Source organism: Dromaius novaehollandiae, chromosome 3 (genome assembly GCF_036370855.1).
Source record: "Dromaius novaehollandiae isolate bDroNov1 chromosome 3, bDroNov1.hap1, whole genome shotgun sequence".
Lineage (NCBI taxonomy): Eukaryota > Metazoa > Chordata > Aves > Casuariiformes > Dromaiidae > Dromaius > Dromaius novaehollandiae.
Genome location: NC_088100.1, coordinates 32,163,560 through 32,185,012, shown reverse-complemented (window position 1 = coordinate 32,185,012; position 21,453 = coordinate 32,163,560). Strand labels below are relative to the sequence as shown.

General features: G+C 35.0%; 1 protein-coding gene across 1 annotated transcript in view; it reads right to left on the bottom strand.

Annotated features, from left to right (window-relative positions):
- The window catches only part of ADGRB3 (adhesion G protein-coupled receptor B3), a 454,386-nt gene that overhangs the window by 268,209 nt on the left and 164,724 nt on the right, over window positions 1–21,453 (bottom strand). Inside the window, exons 3-4 of the mRNA XM_026095915.2 lie at window positions 7,143–7,253; window positions 1,633–1,794 (exon numbers count right to left, since the gene is read on the bottom strand). Of these exons, the coding sequence (XP_025951700.1) occupies window positions 1,633–1,794; window positions 7,143–7,253 (273 nt within the window). The remainder of the gene's footprint in view (window positions 1–1,632; window positions 1,795–7,142; window positions 7,254–21,453) is intronic.

Genomic DNA, 21,453 nt, shown 5'->3' with positions numbered 1-21,453 from the left:
AGGTTACAAGCAGAGACCATGGTTATTTTTGTATGCTTGGTGCTTCTAATTCGCTAAGATGTAAAAGCTTGCAGTATTAATTTAGTCCAAAAGCCGTATGGAACAAGTACAGGTACCTAGGCTAAATTCCAGATACATATGTGTAGGCTTGGATTGTTTTGTCATACTTGTTTTTTAATTATTCGTTTACTAACTATTCATTTTGTTATCCATGAACCAGAAATAATCCTGAATCATGCAACTTTCTGAGACAGGATTCATAATATAATGAGAACAGAGGATATTTAGGCTAATAATTATAAGGATGTCTGAAAAATTAATGGAGTTGTGGCTAGGAAAAGCACATTTCTAAATTGCTAAGCGACTCCTGTAACCAGAGACCAACATAAATTAATAATATTAATAATGTTTTTGTAATTATGTGGAACAATGTGCAGGATTAACTCTAGAAGACTAATTATTCACCTAGATATAATATTTTAAGTTGCTTTTCATTAGAGAAGTTCCCTGAATGCTAACAATACTGATATGCAGACTCTGAGGGATCAGATATGCAGTCACCACCGGATATTTTGTTGCAGAGTAACAAAAGTTATATTGTTACACAGTAACAACATGAGAGTCTGTTTCTATATATGTTTCTATATATTACTAGTCATTCAGATAAAGCCCCTGGGGTTCTCTAGGTGTGACAGTCTGCTTTACTCAGAAAACAGCCAGCTTCCCCAGAACCTGAAGATGGCTCACGACCTTCTGGGATCAAGTGTTACAGAAGAGCTGAGGAATTTGTGCATCTGAAGAGAGGAACATGATTTTTCCATTTCTGAGATATCAGAGGAAAATGAATGTAGTCACAGGGCATATGCCCTCCCTTTTGCCTCCTATCCCAGACAAGTCAGATCCACAGATAGAAAGTCTAAAGGTAAGAAAAGAGATGTGCCCTTTCAGCAAATATCTTGAACATGTCTGTCTTTTCTCCTTAGTGTATAACTACTGTCAAACTCCACATACGTCCAGATCTCTGAGACAAAAGAAGTGGGAAAGCTGTAATGGAAGATACTGATGACCTTTACCTTGTGTCGGATGTAAGAGGGCTAGTTATTGTCTGATCTTCCTTTGATGGATAGCTACTGCCCTTCCTGGTGAGAACGATGTAAAAGAAAGTCCATGAGGACAGTACTGTGCACAGAATATTATTTGGCACATTGCCTAGAAGACACTACTCTAAATGGCTAAACAATAACATTGTAGAATGATATATGTTAACTCAAGCTGCCCTATTGATCAATCTCCACTTAGTGTGTTGGTGATCAGGATTTCTTCCCCACTTTGTATTTTGTACTTGCACTGTCTTTTATTTTTAATGAAAATCAAAGAACATAGATTTTTTCTTAAAAATTTAAAACTGCCAGAGAAAGAACTCTTGTTCAATACCTTGACTGTTCTGAAAGAAAAAAATAGTAATCTACATGACAAAATTTCACAGCTGAGGAAAATTACACTTAACTGTTCTAATCAAAAAGCCTCTATGCAATTCATGTTAAAAATAAAAATAAAAGCTTTGATTTAAAATTCTTATCATTATACAGTTCAAAAACATCCACAATTTTATTTATTGGCTGCTAACACTACCTGGACAGAGGGCAGTGTTATTGCAAACCCTTGATTCTCTTAAAGGGCCGCTGCAGTGTGTCCCATAAGGTGATACACAAGTTCTGGTTCGCACCTGCGACCCTTGACCACAAGTAACTGAACACGTACTCCATTGGGCCCATTCTTCAACACCAGATTCACCTGTATTCAAGACAACAAACAAACACGAATATAGAGATAAATATTAATGAGACATCTCTTTGCTGAAGCTCATTATAGTCTGCCCTTACAATTAAAGACAAAACTAGCATACTAAAAATTTAAAAGGTCATGGAAAAAAAGCAGCTGTGGAAATGTGCAATGAATAGAAAATGAAGACACCTACAAGTCTGCAGTCACATTACACCTGTCAGAGGAAAACACTTTGATTGCTTAGCATCATTTACAGCTCCATGAGATATACTGCCTTTCAGCATTCTAGAAACCACACTGTGCTCAGGATGCTAAAAGAACAAAGACAACTCTTTTAATATAATAGTAAAGGATTTAGCTTTGACATTAATCACTCTGTAATGGAGACTAGGTAATAGTTTTAGGAACACTGCCAGTTGTGGAATTCTGATTCAAAAAACTCCAAACCAAACATCTAAACCTTCATCTTTTCTTGAGTGGAGTCATCTACTGTTTGAAAGAAGTTTCCTGGCAAAGGGCAGCACTTTGCTTACCAATTTTAAACTTGAACAGTGGGATAGGAACTTTGATTTGATTTTTTCTGCACAGTTCTGTTACTAGCTTTTGACCTACGGATGTCCTAAACTGTTGGATGTGCTAGACCTAATTATTGCATGTGGTACTTACCACTGTTTTCAAAGCTGTCAGATAGGAACAGCAAGGCAGAATGAAGAATTCACAATTAACCATTTACTCAACAAATTCCTGAGCTAATTGTCTGTAATTTGAAATATTTGTCATTTTAAAAATTCTGTGGCTACATCACACACACACACAAAAAAGATTTTCACTCCTGTGTTGTTACATGTGCTATTTCAGTTTTCACATAATCACACTGAAAGGTAGAAAACTAGTTTGCATAAAGTATTATTCAACATAAGGTACAAAATCAGGTGTGTTTTATTAATACTATACGTTTGAACTGAGTTGATTTTTTATTGTTGAGATAGAGCATATTATATTATTTCTGTATCTTAACATGAAGCATGCATAAGCACTTTTTGCATGAGTGTTCAGGAAGCAGTGTTTAAATTCAGTTTCAAAGAACTTCCATACACACAAGTCTGAAATTCTTCTTCCAAAGGCATTAATGTTTAGAAAAGTCATTACACAAATATTCTCAGAAAGCAAATGCAGAAATTATGTGAATATGACTGAAGTGAACCTATCGAACAATTCGAGTAAATAATTGTCGATTCTTGTTCACATTTCTCCATTAAAATATCAGCATAAATGCCATGCTGTAGCCTATATTGCACTATTGATTTTTAAACTTAAGTCCTTTTTTTAATGAATGGGATTTTATGCTTAAAATTCAGTGGCATGATATGACCTTCAATCTTGAATACTTTGCTTAAAATTTTGGTTGTGTCAATATACTTCTATTCTGCGAAAAGTTGTGATGTAACAATCAAGGAGCAGTCTGCAAACCAGGAGGTCTCTGCTGGTGTCTTCAAAGAATGCGGTAAATGATACACTGTGACTTCTTGGAATGGTGCCTTTGCAGCATCTGTCCCAAACTCTTTTTTTTTGTTGTTTCCACAAGCAAGGCACAAAACCTTTGCAAAATGCTTGTCTCTGCTAGTCATCTAAGAAGCAGTTCTAAGCTTTAAAATCAAAGCTTTAAAAAAACCTCATGCTTCTTATTTAGTAGGAAGATAGAATACTTTATAATTAGCATATACAAATTGCCCCGCTTTTCAAAAAATGGTATAAAATTGCAACAACTACAGATAAGGACAAAAAGATGATTTTTTTACATACAAAACTTCACCAAAATGTTTTGTATAGTCATTTTGTTTATTTGTTAGGAGAACAAAGGAGAAGTTCAAGCACTGACTATCGTTTTCATCATTTTTTACATGAATTTAGCATTTTGATTAGATTATTACATAGCTTGGGTTCATGTTACAGGATATAGTATGATATATATGTCTAATCTCTAGATAGACAGTAACTATTATATAATGTATGGTATAAGTCCTACATAAAATATAGTGAAAATATTCATATTACAACGGGTTTCTAGGCTAATCTTTTTTTGTCTTTTCCTACATGTTTAACACTTGACTTTGCCCTTGTTAATGTGGTTTAGATAAAAGGTCAAACAGAAGAAAACGTCAAAGCTATGTTTCTCAAGACGTTCCTTGCTGTGTAAAATAATCATATATACTCATTGTAAATTATCTATTATCCTACACAGACTGGTGACAGTGCATAGCTAATAAAATACAGAAATAAAGTATTAAAAATTTAAAAATGTCAAAGAGCTTAGTGATAAAAAGTGGGGTTTAATCCTTGGAATATGACGAAAAATAGCAGTAACATGATACTAAGAAGCGTGATTGTATTGAATGAATCTTAAAATTAATATTGATTATTAAAAGCCTTGAGAATATATGTACTGTCCGTTTGCAAAAGGAAGAAATTAGCAAAATACTTCAGCTTCCGTAAGGGTAGGGAGCTTAAATCTTTGTTGGAGCATGATTCTGCCTTTTGTCATGCAAAAAGAGTGAAACTAGAGAAAGTTAAGGATAAATATATCTCACAGACCACTTCACTTCCTTTTGCACCATGTATTACGATTTTTCATCATTTGTAATTTTTCGGAGTACTTTATACTGATGCCAGTATGGTTATTACTTATTCTACAGTATTTCAAAAGAGGGAAACACCTTTACAGACATATCATATAATAGTTGACCATTTTTAATACATTTCTGGAATATTTCTGGAATAAAACTAAATTGACTACATAATCCCAAAATACAAACCTTTATTGTTCTTTTTTTCTCTTTCTTCTTTTTTGAAATGAGAATTTCAAAAGGTCTACTTTTTATTTTCTGTACAGTTTTCAGTTACTTCATAACTTTTATATTTTTATGTCCATCATATTAAATCTATAATCTTAAATTAACTGTTGGCAAGCTACCAAACCCTCAATCTCCCCTGTTGCTAGACATGTAAGAGGAAAGAGAACTTACTGTACGGAAGGCCTCATTGATCTGTGTAACACTTACCTGTATTATACATTCTAAATCCCATAACACCTAAGGGAAGGATCAGTCCAAAAACATAAAATGACAAATATAGGACAATAAATTATTCACACAATATTTTTTGAAAAATTTAAAATATGTTTCACTACCTCATACCACTCACAAACATACAGGAAAATGCATATTTTAATACCACATTGAAAATTGCTCGAGTTTCCACCAAAACTCCGTGGATTAAATCCACTCTTCTTAAAACAGTATTAAATGCTTTTCATAAATGTTCTCTGGGACAATTCTCTATTCCTGTCCCTCTGCCCTTTTAAGTATACATACATTTTACTGTACTTTTGTATTTGCTTTTTTATTACACACAAAATAAAATGTTAGTCTAAAAATAGAAGAAATCTTGTGAACTTCGTATCCATTTACAAGATACTTTAAAGACTTCTCAGTCAATGGGTAAATTCATGAGATATGTTAGAAAAACCTTATGATTCAGTTTAAGAAGATATCACATTAATTATATCACAAGAAAATGAATGCATTAGAGGTGAAGAAAAGATGCAATGATCTCTACAAAGGAAAATCAAAATGAAGAAGAGATGAAAATTAGTAGCTATGTCCAGAAGAGCACAGTATTACTTAAAATGTATTAACCTACAGTATGTAAAAGATACATTTCCTCATAATTGGGCATGTAAGTTTATATGCTCTGCTCATACATCTCACATGCTTTCAGAACAGGACCTTGAAAATGAAGCCTGTATAATTTAGAATGATCATCTCCCACTTCACACACACGATATATCAGAAGATGATGGTAGTAGTGGTGCATTTATAATGCAGTTCTCTAACACCCATGCACTGCAATGGATGACTAGAAATTATTAGATAGAAGTTTTACCTGATAACATGAAAGTTTTCTGGATTTCTATAAAGAAATAAAATAGATTCTCCTACTTATTTTAGAGTAATTGTATGAATTCAAGAAGAAGCATACAAGCACAAGTGTTATTCTAGGTAGTAAGCAACTAACATTAGAAGTCTAAGCTAGATAGGTAGTCATAAGTTCTACTTGCCTGAACAAAAATTGTGTGAAACCAAGAAGGTGCTAGGCTTATTTCTTCCATTTATGTGTGACATACAACTGAAGTTTTCTTACAGTAGTATCAACTGTGAGTTAGCCGTAAGAGTAGTCCTAGAGATTAATGGCAGGGAAACAGACCTCTTCCTCTAAATTCTTTACCAGATAGATCTATGCTGATTTGTTATACATGTATTTAGATTACTTAATATATGATTTCTGCAAATCTGTTAAGTAAAGCTCCCTACTACTAAGGAAGTCAACATGCAACATAACTAGATGCAATTACAGCTCTTTTACCAAAGTGAATATAACACTGGAAGCATTATGTATGATTGATGCAGGCATATTTTCTAGGTTAGTATCTACGGAGTACAAAGTTGTTTCAAATCCATACAATACTTATGTGGCACAAGATTTTTATTGTAGTAACTTACTGGAATGGAGTATGTAGGGAGCCACTAAAGAGTTAGGTTTTACCAACAGATGCGCAGATCATTTCCTATGTGAGAATGGGGAATTATGTTGGTGTATTAAAACATAATCCAGCTGCCTGTTGAAACTTTACCATTGACTTTAAAGGCAGCTGTGGTACCTGTTGGCAAACATTCCCTTTTTTATGACTACAACTCTGGGTATGTATTATTATTTCAGTATCTTTATTTAAAGATGATGCAGTTGCTCTAGCAAAATCAGAAAAAAATGTTTTAGATGAAAGACTGTTAGATAATTTGCACTTCCAATTAATAACTATGGCCAATTTCATTCAGCAATTATGGATCTTGAAGCTAGAGAATAAGGGATTGCACTGGGCCAAAGATAGGAAATGCTGAATGTATGCACATCAAAATCTTCCTAGTAATTAATTACTTTGATGAACGCCTGAAGCTGAGGTTAGACCTCAGTCTATTTATCTGGAAATTCTGAAGCACTTTCTTAATGTCTTTGAAAAAAATTAATGTCACAATAAGCTGTCCTGTGTCTTGCATGTGTGAGACTACTTTTATTGCTAAATAAATTCATTTTTACACTAAATTATTCAGTATCCACACGTTGTCTCCCTAATTCTCCGCTACTTTATTTATGGACTTTAACTGGTGGAAAAAAATAATAAATGATTCAAAAAAAGTATCAGCTTAGAAAACTGACAAATATGCAGCAAAAGATTATGGAAACATGCAGTGGTTTTGCTAAAATTAACAACAGTAAATAGAAAAATGTAACTGATGTATTACCAGTTTGTGCCATAAATTTAGCAGCATCAGCTTGTTCCTGAGGGACCCTTTTCTCATGAACAGATCGAGGTCGCTGACTTTTAATTGTATGATCTCCCATCATTCCAAATTCTAAAGACAGAATAAAGGTTTATGAAAGCTTGTGTGTAGACATTTCTCAAAAGTAACATACTGACTCATGCAATATGTTCCTAAACATACCTGGAAGCTGCTCGTAAGATTCAGGCAAGTGATCCTGACAGTTAACATCAACTTAATTTTGCTACACTCAGCTCTTAATAAATACTTAAATTTGTGCCTGCATATTTTAAAACATGAATTGTATGAACCAACATTCAGTGTAGTGACACATACTATAAATCAGCTGCATGACATGGGATAAAAAACTATTATTCAAATGCAGACGTTTAGTTTTTATATTTTAAATCAGTGCAAACCACACCAGGAAATGACTGTGACAGTGTTAGACACTGCTGTTCTATGTCAGACGCTGTAGGACTTCTATTTCTGCACTTGTCTTTCAGGCTGATGAAGCCTTCATCAGGGATAACGAATCATCTTTGGGAATGGTGTCAATGCCAAATAACAATTTAGTCAATGATCTGCTTAATTTTTAGGCTGAATCCAGCAAAAGAAGTTTTTGCTAACTTCTTCATTTCAGAAAATTCAGTATAAAGACCAAAGGTTATATCTTGCCCTCAGTACTTGAAAAGAACTCCCCATTGATCTTAATGGGGAAATCTACATAAAAATCAGTGGTGTAGAAAGGCCCACAGTGTGGGAGACAAGTGTTTCATTTTTTATCCTATCACTGCTGTTATTTTCCCTGTCTGGTCCTGTGCAGATCTCTTAATCCTCTACCTCAGAGTAGATTTTTCTTTTCTGTGATGAAATGCAGAGGGGACGTTGCACTTATAGACAGACTACTGCCTCTTCAGCACAGTTCCCTCTTTTCCTCCCAAGCACGCACAATTTTCCACAGCTTGCTATTATATATTCAAATTCTGGTGGTACTGTACTTTAGGAAACGTATGCTGGGAACTGTGAGGCAACATGGAAGGAACTTCAGCTGTAACTACATGAAGTTTCTGTTGAGGCAGAAGGTGTATGAAGCACTAGAAACATTCAAAAATACCTTTCTTGCATCTTGCAAATGTAAATGTAAAATTCAAAATTCTCCCCAATCTATAAAGTGATGAAGATAATACAACTTACCTTCCTGCCTCAAAAGATGTACAACATTATGTAAGATGCTATGTAAATGCTATTAATAAGTATTACTGGCAAACACGTTGTTTTGACAAATCTTTAAAATCAAAAAAAATTTCTAATTTCTAGGTAGAGGCAAATATAATTTGAAGTGGTAAATGAGCAGAGAGTTTTTTCCTTTCTATTAAGTTATTGATCTATTCTTCAAAACTAGCATTTTTTTCTGTAAGTATTCATTAAGGGCACCATTTAAAACAAAAATTTAATTATTCATTTGAGAACAGCAATGCAGTTTGCATTCTAAAGAGAATATTAAAAATAATCTAGTTAATTAAGAACAGTTTACATTGCACATTTTAAATACATCCTAGAAATACATGAGAGATAACTGAATTATATATATATTTATATTTGTATATATAGGTATAAATGTGTGCCTACACACATATGCATATTATAATATTTTATGAATATTTTTACAAAATAGACCTCTACCACAACTTCTCTGATTCAAGGTAACTTTTTATGCTGTGGGAAATCTTTTACTATATTAAAAGTTTTACAATTAATATTCTTACGTAAATTAAGATTAGAATGCTATTCTTTACAATGCAAGGTGCAGTACAGACGACCATTTAAACTGTAACTTATACCACATGTGAGGGACAAGAGACCTTACGTGGGCTCCCTTCCCTTGAAGAGGATGTGAAAGCACAGCACTTTTGCTCTGAGTTTGCTGCCTGAACGCTGTCAGGCAGTTCAGAGGATCTGGCACCATTCTTGCAGAAAACTTCTTTTTATCTCTCAACTTACAAAGAGAGTGCAATAATGGGAGACCTTTGCTAGAGGAAGGCTTTCCAGAGGCATACAGAGAAATCGTGGATGCTTTAGGCTCAGCCCTGCAGCATCCTGTGCTGGGTGTAAGCATAGGCAGCATTTCGCAGGACCAAGCCCTCTAGTGAGGAGGCACGGGAAATTCTGGGATACCAGTTTTCAGTGCTGTGATTTATGTGCAGTGTAGCTCCAGTCACCACAATGGAGTTACTCATGAATATCAGCAAGCAAAATAAAGTACAACTCATTGATGCAGGATCTAATCATACCTTGAATTTTTCATTTTTCCATTACGGAGCAACACATTTTTAATTTACATGTTCAATGCACATTAATTAATGTTGACAGTCTTCGAGATTAACTTTCCAGCTAATATACCTTTGATATATTAAGTATTTATATAATGCCAATAAATATGTTTCATAACAGAGATAAAAATATTTCTTTGTATGTTTTGTCAAAAAATTGAACTAGACTTATGCAGTGTTCTCATTTTCATAGTCAGCTGAAGTATTTAAGCAAACGCTGCATGAGAACAAAATCAGTAACAGGAAACGCACTGTGCTGACATGAGTGAGAACTTTAAAGGCCTCATTAAAATTCAGGCCTCATAAGAAAAGAAAAATAAGGGTCAAGTACATTTTCGTAATGGGACCAAAGTATCCAGTTTCTGTGTATAAGTACAAACAGTGCTCTCAAAATCGGTTAATCTATGAAGCTCAAAAGTAACGCATTTTTTGTGAAACATTTATAATAAAATATTTTACTTAAGTGACTGTCATAGCTCACAATAAAAACTAAATAGAAAAAAGTTTCCTCCATTTACAGATCCTATCTAAAAAACTAATGTAGAAGATAAACCACTTATGTTTGCCACTTGTGCTTATGCCACTCATTTTCCCTCAGTACTTCATGGAGGAGAACTATTAAAATGCTACGTGGGCTGGGAAAGCATTTTATTTTAACCCAGGTCAGTCTAAAATATGACCAAATCACACAGTAGTTTCAAAGAGCTGTTTGTGTGGGGAAGGTGTGAGGGAGCAACTTATTCTAGACAGCGTCTGGCACAGAGTTACCCTGCAAGTTCAGGTCACGATGACTCAATGCATGATGTCTGAGAAATAATATTGGATGTTGAACTGAGTTTCTGAATACAGGAATTTTTCCCATTCTTGCTCTTCTAAGCTAGCTCTTGCTGATGAAAAGATATTTTCTAATCCAGAACGAGGAATTTTTGGAGACGTCATTTTCTGATCGGAATTTTATGTTGATGCCTGTCCTAGTTTTATCTTGGATGAAACAGCAAAGTCCTTTTCTGCTTTTACCTGAAACTGTAATCCATTGATCCTAATCAAATTATTTCATTGAATAAAGAGGGACACAGAATCTTTTCATCAGCAGACAGGTACATGGCTTGATTCAGAAACCACAGATGTGACTATAATTTAGGCCTGGGCAATAAAAACTACAGTGTTAAAGTTATTCCATAATCTGCCTGAATAAAAATAAAACTCATACAGAAATATCTCAAAAAATAAATGTATTCCTTCCACACAGCATTATGGGGAAACCATATAGACCTTCAAAAGATCAGGAAATATGTACATTTTGAATGGATCATTTTAACCAAACTGGGAGTTACAACAAATCTTAACATGTTCCAGTGTTTGTGGTAAAAAATCAGAAGTTTAATTATCCAATAGAAGAATTTATACTGCCGTCATTGATTCTGTGGTGGTTGTGGAAGTAAAACAGTTTCCTGCAATAAGAAGTGTATTCTTTCTCTTCTCAGCTGTACACAAAGGCTCAATACTTAAAATTATTTTACTAATGCATATGTATTAATCTGGATGTGGTTTATCATTTCATTTTATATATAACTCTGAAGCATGTGTTCTATGCCTTTTAGGAGAAGGAAAAAAAAAAGATTTCTGAAATTTCAAAGTTTACAGTTGAGTATTATTTACAGCAACTCTTATCTGTGGTCCCATTGGCTTTATCTTTCTTTTTATGTTATGTTATGGGAATTTTTATTCTTATTGAGTAACCTTTTTAGTTTTTAAAGGAGAAGCTAAAATCTTGCAGCCAATGTAGGTGTACGTTTTTAGGAGAGAAGAGAGGTGCCATGTGCTCTCTGTAGGAACAAAGAAGAAAAAACATCTGTTAACAGTATAAAAATGCAAAGTAGGAAAACTGTACAATACAAAAGAAAAATACCAGCTTTGCAAGGTTCTACTCACCAATGGCTAGTGTTTTCTTTTTGACAAGTGGACAATCATTAAAATTTAGGTATAAGTCAAACAGATTTTATGCCTAGACTGTTTAATAGTATTTGTAAGGCTGTTACATATAAACCTTAGCTATCAAATGGCATTATAAACCATGCTGGTTTGGCCCTTATGGTTATTTTTATGTCACATGCCCTGAGAACTTCCCAGTGTAAATATATTGGTCTGGTTATGGGTGTACCATCTAATAATGACTTGTGGTATTGTTAACGGCACAGAACACACGGGCATTAGAAAAAGCATTTTTCAGCATAATTGTTCATGATGACAGCACGAACAAGCTGCTGAAATAAAGAAGCAATTCTGAGACCTTTACGGCTTCTTCTTCAGGATGTGCAAAACGTAAAGCAATCTTCGAGAGCTGCTGAGTATCCTCAGCTTTTACTGAACCCAGTGGTAGGTGAAACAGTGCACAGGCCCCCGAAAGTCAATCAGAACCTTAAAAGTCAGAGGTGACTGATTCTCAGAAGAGACTGTTGGCTCCCCCAAAGCATCCTAGCAGTGTTCTGCAGAGTATCCCATCTACTTCTGAATGGTACACAGTGAAATGAGGGTTTTCACTTTCCAATTATTCTTGGCTACAAAATAAATATTAACCAACTTTGTAACCAGAATGCGCATTAATACAAACTGTCTGGATTTCTTATGCAGGAGTAGTATGGCATCCTCTCTGTGCTAACACAAAAATGGTTTTACTCAGAAAGTACACAAAATGCTGACATAAGTCCCAGGGGAAGAAGAAGGAGGGGGCAGAGGGGGAAAAGAAAGAAAGAAAATGGCTATAGAAATATGTAAAGAAACAGTTTGTTCCATTAGCTTTTGGACAGAACTATTAACTGAATTCAATATATCTAGTTAATTGCAGACTTCCACAAGCTTGAAAAACTTTCCTACGCATTTTATTGCTTCATAGTTCCTTCTATGGCTTCTCCCACATAGATGCTAGTGCAATATCTAGTAGAACCATATCTGGGGTTTGTAGGCAGCTGCAGCTGGTCAGTACAATTTCCTCTGGTCACTAGATGGCAGAATATGTGTTGACTTGCAAGCACAATTTCGCATTGATTTGAGTACTTTTTGTTTCGTTTTGATTAAAAATTGACTTTCCATTTCAAAAAAGAAATATTTTCATTACTGCAAAGGGCTGAGGGCTTTCTGTTTGCTTGTGCAAGACTGAAGTAAAAATGCTGTAAAAAAATAAGCTGCAGTTGCTTCCTTTTACAGTAAAACCCATAACAAAAGAGAATAAAATTCCATGCGCACTCCCCTCTGTGTCTCCAACCATGTGTCACCGGCACAGGGTACCCAGTCCCCACAATGAAACGACCATTCTCAAATACTGCCTTGACAGGACACAGAGCTTTAGGACATCAGTTCATATTGTGCCTCTGCAGTAGAGACTTCAGCTACGGCTTCCTTTGTGAACCCCTAAAAACACTTTCCTCACCAGACAGGCAATTTGCCAAAACAGCAACATAGTTATCAGCTGAATTAGATTTCCATGGGAACCCCTTCTTAGTAAATGTGGAACAATATTCTTCAAATAGTCTTTGCTTACTTCCTCTGCATAGATCCTGGTCCCATAAAAACTCCTCTTTTGACTCTCCGAAAGAGTATAGAAGAGCTTTGAACAGTTGCAAGTCGAACACAGTAATTCCTGTCACTAGAGTGAATTAAGATCGGAACAGAGCTATATACATGAACATAGTGAGAAAGATACCCTATTAATCATGAAAATATGAAAGCATCTTAATAGTAATGGAAAAATGAAAGTCAATAGTATTTGCACTAACAAACTCATGTTTTGATTTTCATAATACACTCATATTTTAGCAAGTAAAAGGTTCACATTTATGAGAAATTAGATACAAGATCTCCTTCCTCTCTCACACAGATACATGCTAATATAGTTACATACAAAATCTTTTATCTTCATCTTCAAATTAGGAAAAATAATTATGTAGTTTGAACAGTCAACATATTGTACATAAGTAATTAGTTTGCATTTTTCTCAAGGGAGATCCATTTGCTCCAAGGAAATAATGTCGAGTTAATGCTATTTTGCCATTTTGGATGGCATAAGAAATGAAATATTACTGAATTACTACATAAATTATAGCACCAGTCCTGGTAAGCTAGACTTTCACATGACAATGCCATCTGCTGTCTCACTATGCATCTCAGAAGTCACTTGCTTGGCCAGCCATTATCTTCTGTGGGATCTGAAGCTGCTTATTCATGGCTACAAATTTTGTCAGTGAGAAATATCATATAGATGTAATATTTATTCACTTTGTATGTGCCCAGAATGCTGAAACTGTGCAATCTCTACTACTTGCCTTCCTGGCCCCATCATCTTACACCTACGCAGGAGAAACTGAGCATGTGAATCTAGTGAAGTGATGCATACCTGTTCAAAATGAATGTAAAATGAATGTAAAATTCTGTGTTTTCACAAGAGCTTTGCAGAATTATAATGAAACAAAGAGCAAAACGAAAGCAAGGGAGAAGGAAATCCCAAAGCGCTGCCTTTCCCATTTATATCTCTAATAAATCTGACACATATTTTATAATTATCATGGCCAGAAGACAGAAGATGCTCTGTAGTTCACATTTTTCACATTCAAATATTTCCCCTGCAATTCATCCCCAAATAGTTGTATTCAAACAACAATAAATTTAAGAAAGAAAATTTACACTATCAAGTGTAAGACCAAAATCCTCTAAACTTACCCATATATAATTCTAGCCATATTCCCCATTGCTCTCTCAAGAGATTCATGGAATGTAGTAACACATTAAAGAGTGAAAATACAAGAGGTTACCTCTATTTATTTTTGTTTATTTTAATGAGAGACTTTAAATGCATTCCCTTGTAGTATTCTTGTCATTTTAATGTTGCTACTACAATAACTTATTCATGTGTAGCCTTTAAAAAATTTAAATTATAGTACCATAATAACACTTTGGTATTTTCATCCTTTTTTACTTTTCATACAACTTTATTTCTGCATTAAGTACTTTGCTTTAGTCATATCTTTCATTAATTGAATTATTGATGTGTTAGCCAGTGCAGTAGTTGTTTTAGAATGGTAGCATTTTTACATAAACAATCTGTTTTTACTGAACAGTGCACTGAGCTATCTGAATATTACACGCAGGCCTTTATTACTTTGTGTGCCTTTATTACTCTACGCATTTACCACTCAAGCTAAGATCACCGAGGATAATCTATAATTTTCTAAGTTATTCTTGAATTCAATAACTTTGATCACTTTCTTTGCTTTTCTGTCCTAGAAACACTGAAAAGTAAGTAAAGGTAATTGTAGAAAACTGGATTCACAAAGACACCTAGACTATTTCCTTGCCCTGCAACTATTTACTGGAGGCATTCCTACCAGATGCTTGCCTAATCTTTCCTAAATAATAGCAGCATTCATTCAAATTTGAATTATCTTTGAATTACCTATGAATTTATGACAGAAAAGTTTACAGCCTATACAAGATTCTGATGCTGTATGAAGAGAAGGAACAGTCAGTCCTTTGAATAGGTACTGCAAACTCTTCTCACTAAGCACAGTTAAACTGAGTGTACTTCTATAGGATAGTAAGACTTCAAGGTGAAGCTAATTTGCATTGGCTTGCAATTGTAATTGCATGCAATTGCATTGCATTGCATGGCTTTGTAAAAGTATTTTCTTGTCCTAATTTAACTCTCCTAATTTGTTCTTACAAAAGAATAATGAAATGCATGCTTGGAGGAAGTTTCACTGAATGTGAATTTTTCACTTTACAATTTTTATCATTAATGGTATCACAAAGCTGGCTGTTCATATACGGATATCATGGGCAGCTGCTAAATTTTAAGTACATAAGACAAAATGAACAGAACAAAAGCCCAAGCTACTGTAAGTTGGCCTGGTTTCACCTAAGTCTGTGGAGCCAGGCCAAATTCTAACAGCTGAGGATATGGTCTAAAAGATCTTTTCCAGAACCAAAGATCTACTCTGAGCTAAGAGGTTTATATAACGTGTTTGTAAGGATAAATAGCCTTTGCAAATCTGCAGTGGCAGACTAATAATCACATGCAGGTGATTTCAAACACACGGTTCCACCCAGCTCAGTCCAGGCAGAATATTGTAATAGTTTCCAGAATGAACCTGGAAAATATGCTTTAACTCTTAAAATTTCTGAACTCCTATGGTGACACTCATGACCTGAATAAGTGTGACTCATAAATAACTCCTCTCTAATCAGCAGAATTAAATTTATGTGAAAGGACAACACAAGTGAAAATTCGAAAGTCAAAATTCAAAGCTAAGAACCTGCTTGACTGAAGATAGGAAATTCTTCATGAAGCAAATGCACTGGATTATAAGCAGGACAGCACATAACAGATTTAGCTGAAAACTATCAGTGAAAATCACTAGGACCTAGATATTCCAGGAGTTTTTGAAAATCCATTAAATGTTTTCATTGGATTTATTAAAAGCCCACTTTCCTAAGTCTCTGGGATTCTCATTTTAGGGTCAGACTCAGGAATTCTTTTTCAAAAAGGATGGATAGTCTACTGGTTTTAAGGACTCAGATTTCATACTGAGGCAAAAAAGCAGCATTTTCCCTGACTCCTACTGCATAATCCACACTTAGAAAAAAACCCCGAGTTCGTCTGCTAACACACTCTTCCTACCTCAGTGGAAGGAAAGAAGTGGTTGGCTTTTTGACCAATATTGCCTATGTGATGCCACTACAAAGGTGGAAGAATTGTTCAACTGCAAATTTCAGCTAAGCAATGCATAATTTGTCCACCACCTTTTAGAGTAGTTCACTCTGAAACCTACATTAAAGGATAACAAAGGTGCAAGATTTCTCTCCTCCTGAAAATCAGATCTAATATCTAATGTTTACATATAAAAGTGCGAGTACAGAATTTTAACTAAGATTTATTCAATGGACATAATCTATATGATCGTAATCTACTATTTATAAGACAGGAACAACAGCACTTTATTTTACAGGGATGAGAAAAGGGATCCACTAAATTAGTGAGACTATTATAATGAGGCTCTATAGGTCTCCAAGATAGACTTACCACTCTGACAGCCATCACTATACTAATTTTCTGCAATGTATATATTTTTAAATACTTTTAAAAATGTTATGCTACAGCTGTGACAGTGATTTCTCCTTAACCATGGAAAAATGCCTCCTGATAGAGTTCTCTGACTAGATCAGAAAGCAATCTAAAACACGATCTAGTCAACATATTCATTTAGTGGAAAGAATACAGATGACAGTGCTGAAGTGGTATCATCCTCAGAGGTTGGAAGGGCAAGCTGGTCTTTCATCAATAAGGATCAGAAAGTGAGTGATTTTAGTTTTCTAATTATTGTTGCTATCGCTACATGGTGACAGGGATTTGAACCACTACTTTTAAAATTTGCATGTGTCTTCTGTAAATATTACTACAACCATGTGTATCTTTTGACCTCCAGAGTGAGTTACAGAAACATATTCTACAGAGAATCACACTGAAGGAGCACAATATATAAGCAAACAATATAGAGTATTGTGGCTGCTTCTTTTACAGATGTTAGCAATAAGGGTCATATTAGAAAATATCTAATACCTGAAGTCTGCTCCAGATACATTTCATGTAGCTGATCTCAGTTTGTCAGCATGACATGCGATGGGTTGTGATTACCTAAGATCTGTCTTGGCCCATCATAATCCATCATTTAAAGAAGGGGTGCTAACAGTCAACATATACGAATGCCTAGAGATTGAACGTAGGGATTTTTTCCCTATGATCAGCGAAGATGTTCAGTTCTGGAATTAGAATTGTAGGGTTCGCTATGCTCATTAAGCTGTGAATTGTGATTGTAAGCTATGGAAAAGAATTCTCAGAATGACCTATTGCTCATGGACTTATGTAAGTTAAAATCTCTTTTACAGAGAAGCCCGCGGTAAGTGATGTTTTACTTAACACAAACAGACTTTCTCTTAACAGTTGGAGACCTACAACTGGGTTGTGTACCATGGCTCTCTAAGAGGGGTTTAAGATTATGTTGCTCCTGACTGTGAACCCTTTTTTGAATTCTCTCCACAGTTAGCTATTTGCACATCTACACACAAATATACTATAAATCTTTCCCATTGCCTCTACTCTGCTGTCTAGAAAGGGCTGGAAAAGAATGAGCTCCCTAGGGAGCTCAGTAGAATAGCTAGGACAATATCTTTTTACCAGGATATTTTCAAACAAAAAAAAATTATTTTCCTTCAAGTTATGTTTTTGCCTCTTGTGTGCTGGCTCTCTGAAAATATTCTAATAATTTAGTTACCTGAAAGAAGTGTTCTCAAATACTTTAAGCAAGTATAATGGAATATTTATGGTAAGCAAATTCTGAATCGATAAAGTAAATTATGCTCACTAGAGACCCTACAGTATGTGTTCTGAATGTCCAATCAGCAATCAGAATCAGAACTATAAAAAAGATATGTCTCGTCACAGCTAGCCAATATGGATTGTAGGCCGAGAATAAAAAATGAGTATGAGGAATAGAGGTAGTGTTTGTGGGTGGAAGTAATACATGTTATTAGATCAGCTAAAGTATTTGGAAAAATAGATTTGGGGCACACAAGCTTTCAGGTCTGAAACAGAAGCATCATACGTCAAAGCTCCTAGGAATTTCACTAGTGCCACCTACAAACCTTGCCTTGCTTATGTCCTTAGACTACCATGGCTCTAACAGCACTATCACAATGATCAGATTAGGCATATTTCACACTCAGGTAGCACACTATTTCAAACAGTTAACTTCAAAGACTGAATAAGGCAGATAAAATTCTAAGTTCTTTTCAGAAAATTCAGAAAAAGAACACTGCCTGTGCTGACCACAAAGATAATACAGTACATATTATCTGCTTCAATCTAACCATCGATATTACACTAACTACCCTGAAAATCCAATGTTGAAGCTCACAAGGTACCAATTCTCAGAAAGACCCCACAGAAAAAGAATCCTAGCCTCAGACCTGACACTGAAACTACTCATGCTCTACTGATCCTGGGGAAAAAAAAAATAAGAAAAAATTCCCCAGGACATATTTAAATATAAGTTCTTTTTTCTTTTTTTTTCTTTCTTTTTTTTTTAAAGTTACTTCATCCTGGTGTTCATTCACATTTCAGAGTAAATAAAGCACTTTTTAAAGCTAAAATGTTGTGATTTTAGAAAGATCTTTTGGAAAAGGAAAATACAATTCTGGTATAAAAAAATCATGATTTGTTTGATGTATAAGCAGCAAATTCCACTTAAAACTATTCAAGGCATCCTAGGTTTCAAAAGTAACATTCCATTAATTTTAATGAAGGCTCTGGAAGTGCTACAGCAATGGGTCCACAAAGCCTGACTGAAGCGGAGTGCTCTGTGCCAGCACTGACTCTTGAGCCCTAAGGTAGTTATATCTACAATCAGAGCAGTTTATTTCCCAGGATAACAGCAGAACCCACTGATGCAAGACATGGTTATATAAATGCCTACATGGTAACATATGTAAAACATCTCAAAAGGATGGTCTGGGTGCACATAATCTACCTCTGGGAAAAGCACTGGTGCCACATGGCAGCACATGTATAAAGTTTAGGCCATGGAACAGATGTTTCCATTTCTTACTTCCATGTAATTTATATTTTTAAAAAATCATTAGAAGCTCCCAAAAGACATGAAGAAGCAATTTTTTATGTAACACATTTTGTCCAAAAATAATTCATTAATGCTACTATATAACCCCCTATATAGGTAATCACAATTAGCACTCATACACGATTTTAATTACCGAGTGTGGTGCATTTCAGTTATTCTCATTCTGCTCCATGTCATGGTTTTAATATGTAACAGAGTATCATCACCCACAAATGACTCAGTAATTTTATAACCACGAGTGTAAACCAAAAGTCATGAAATAATGGAATTATATGTGTTTCCAACATGTGTGTGAGCAGAACTGGCTGCAGAGAGATTCATTCTGGTAGTAGTGAGCAACACACAGAACTGGCAGATCTAGAAACATGTTAGGAGTTTCTAGCTCCTTCCTCCATGTTCTGTCTTTTAGACCATGGGGACTCCCATTTAGATCCATACAATTTAACCTTTTAGAAATACAAAGAATTTTTACAGGAACAATTTTTTTTAGGAATAGAAACAATTACAGCTGAAGTGTGATTTCACTAAATCCTTATTCGTGATAAGGTCAGCTTGGATTTGTCCCTAAGCGATAGTGTCTTGAAAAACTGTGACAATCAGTTATTTCCAATATTAAAATCAGTACTGCAAAATAATATAGAAGAAAAAGTGCCAGTTAGGAGAATGCGTTTTGTTCTTGTTGCCCTTTGATGTTCTGTTATTACCCTAACGTCCACTATTGTTATTGGCAAGTAACCTTATGGTTCTATGCATTGGGTGTATACTACATTGTAGATAGGAATGTCAACCATATACCGCTATATACTGTTCTGTGGCAGGACCCAAACAGTTTGCTATAAAAGCAAGAGCTGATTTAAAAATGCAAAACATTTGTGGAAAGAGATATCACTTCATGTGACCTCCAATTATTTCATGCAACTTGCAAAGTTACAAAAAGGAGACTGCTGCAGGCTTCAGGAAAAGCAGAAGTCCTAAGATTCTTTTAAAAAGAGAGAAAAAGCATCTGTTGTTTCAAGAAATTCACCTTACAAAGGTTCCAGAAAACATTTTATGGATGGGATTGTTTTTAAACAAATTTTGGAACATATTTCTTCAATACTGAGCATGGAGGGGAGAGGAGCGAAGGGGAAGCATGACTGTATTTTTCTATTGCTTGTGAGTTCATACTTGTATTTGTTTTGCATTGTTAATCACTGTAGTTGAAAAGTAGGAAAAAAAACCCCAGTCAGTTCAGCTCACTCACCTTCAGTTCTATTAAGTTTTGTGGACTGCCAGACCTACTCATCTAGCATCCTCCCTTAGTTAATGGACAGTCAAAAGCACCTACATTCATTTCTCAGCAGCATAGGGAAGACAAATTCTCCTTTGGCATACTTCTCTATCTTGATTGACTACAAAAGGGGCCCAGATGACTACCTTAGACTAGGACCCTCCTTTTGAAACATCTGAAGTTATAGAAAATATATCCAACAGAGCCTTATATATGACAAAAAATAATTACAGAATTTTTTTCAGTGCTGGAGTGGAAATGGGTCTGTGTTAGAAAAAACACAGTCACCCTGATTTACAGAAATCAAAAAGTCTGCAGCACTAGGTATTTATCATGAAAAAATTGTGCTGATGTACTTAGGTAGCTCAGTACAAAAGTGCATGATAATGACAAATAATAGCATTCATATACCAGATTTTCAACTTTACACTCAAAAGCTCCACAGTGTAGAATCACTGAAGTGAAGCTTTTAATTTCTGGACATGGAAACTGAAGCCAGGAAAAGTAGCAAACAGTTCTGTTCACAGCACAATAGCTGCTTCAGGAACAGAATTTAAGGCCTCTAACCTGAGTCCTCCAACTCAGTCATGGACTTTCCGGCAGTTGGTATCCTTTGCCTTTTTTATCAAACATGTTTGTTCCAAACGAGTGGAGTACTCACTCCACTCTTTTGTAGATATTAATATGAGGACTTTTTAACATCATATTCAGATGCAACTATGTGATCAGTAATTGACTGGCATGTATTAGCATTTATTACGGAAGAGAGCAAATTGCTAATAAGTGTATTTTACAGGAATGCAAGGAAAATATTCACTAGGGCAACTAGTGAACTTACATATCAGATACATCTGATTTCTTTTTTAATCTAGTATCAAAGGAAAAAATATTAGCCTAGGAAAAAATGAAATTGCAGAAAATAAAGATGAATCTCATCAGAAGGCAAGAAATCACATATAAGTCTGATCAGTGTCATTCTTGCTCCACTCCCTGCAGGAATCCATGGG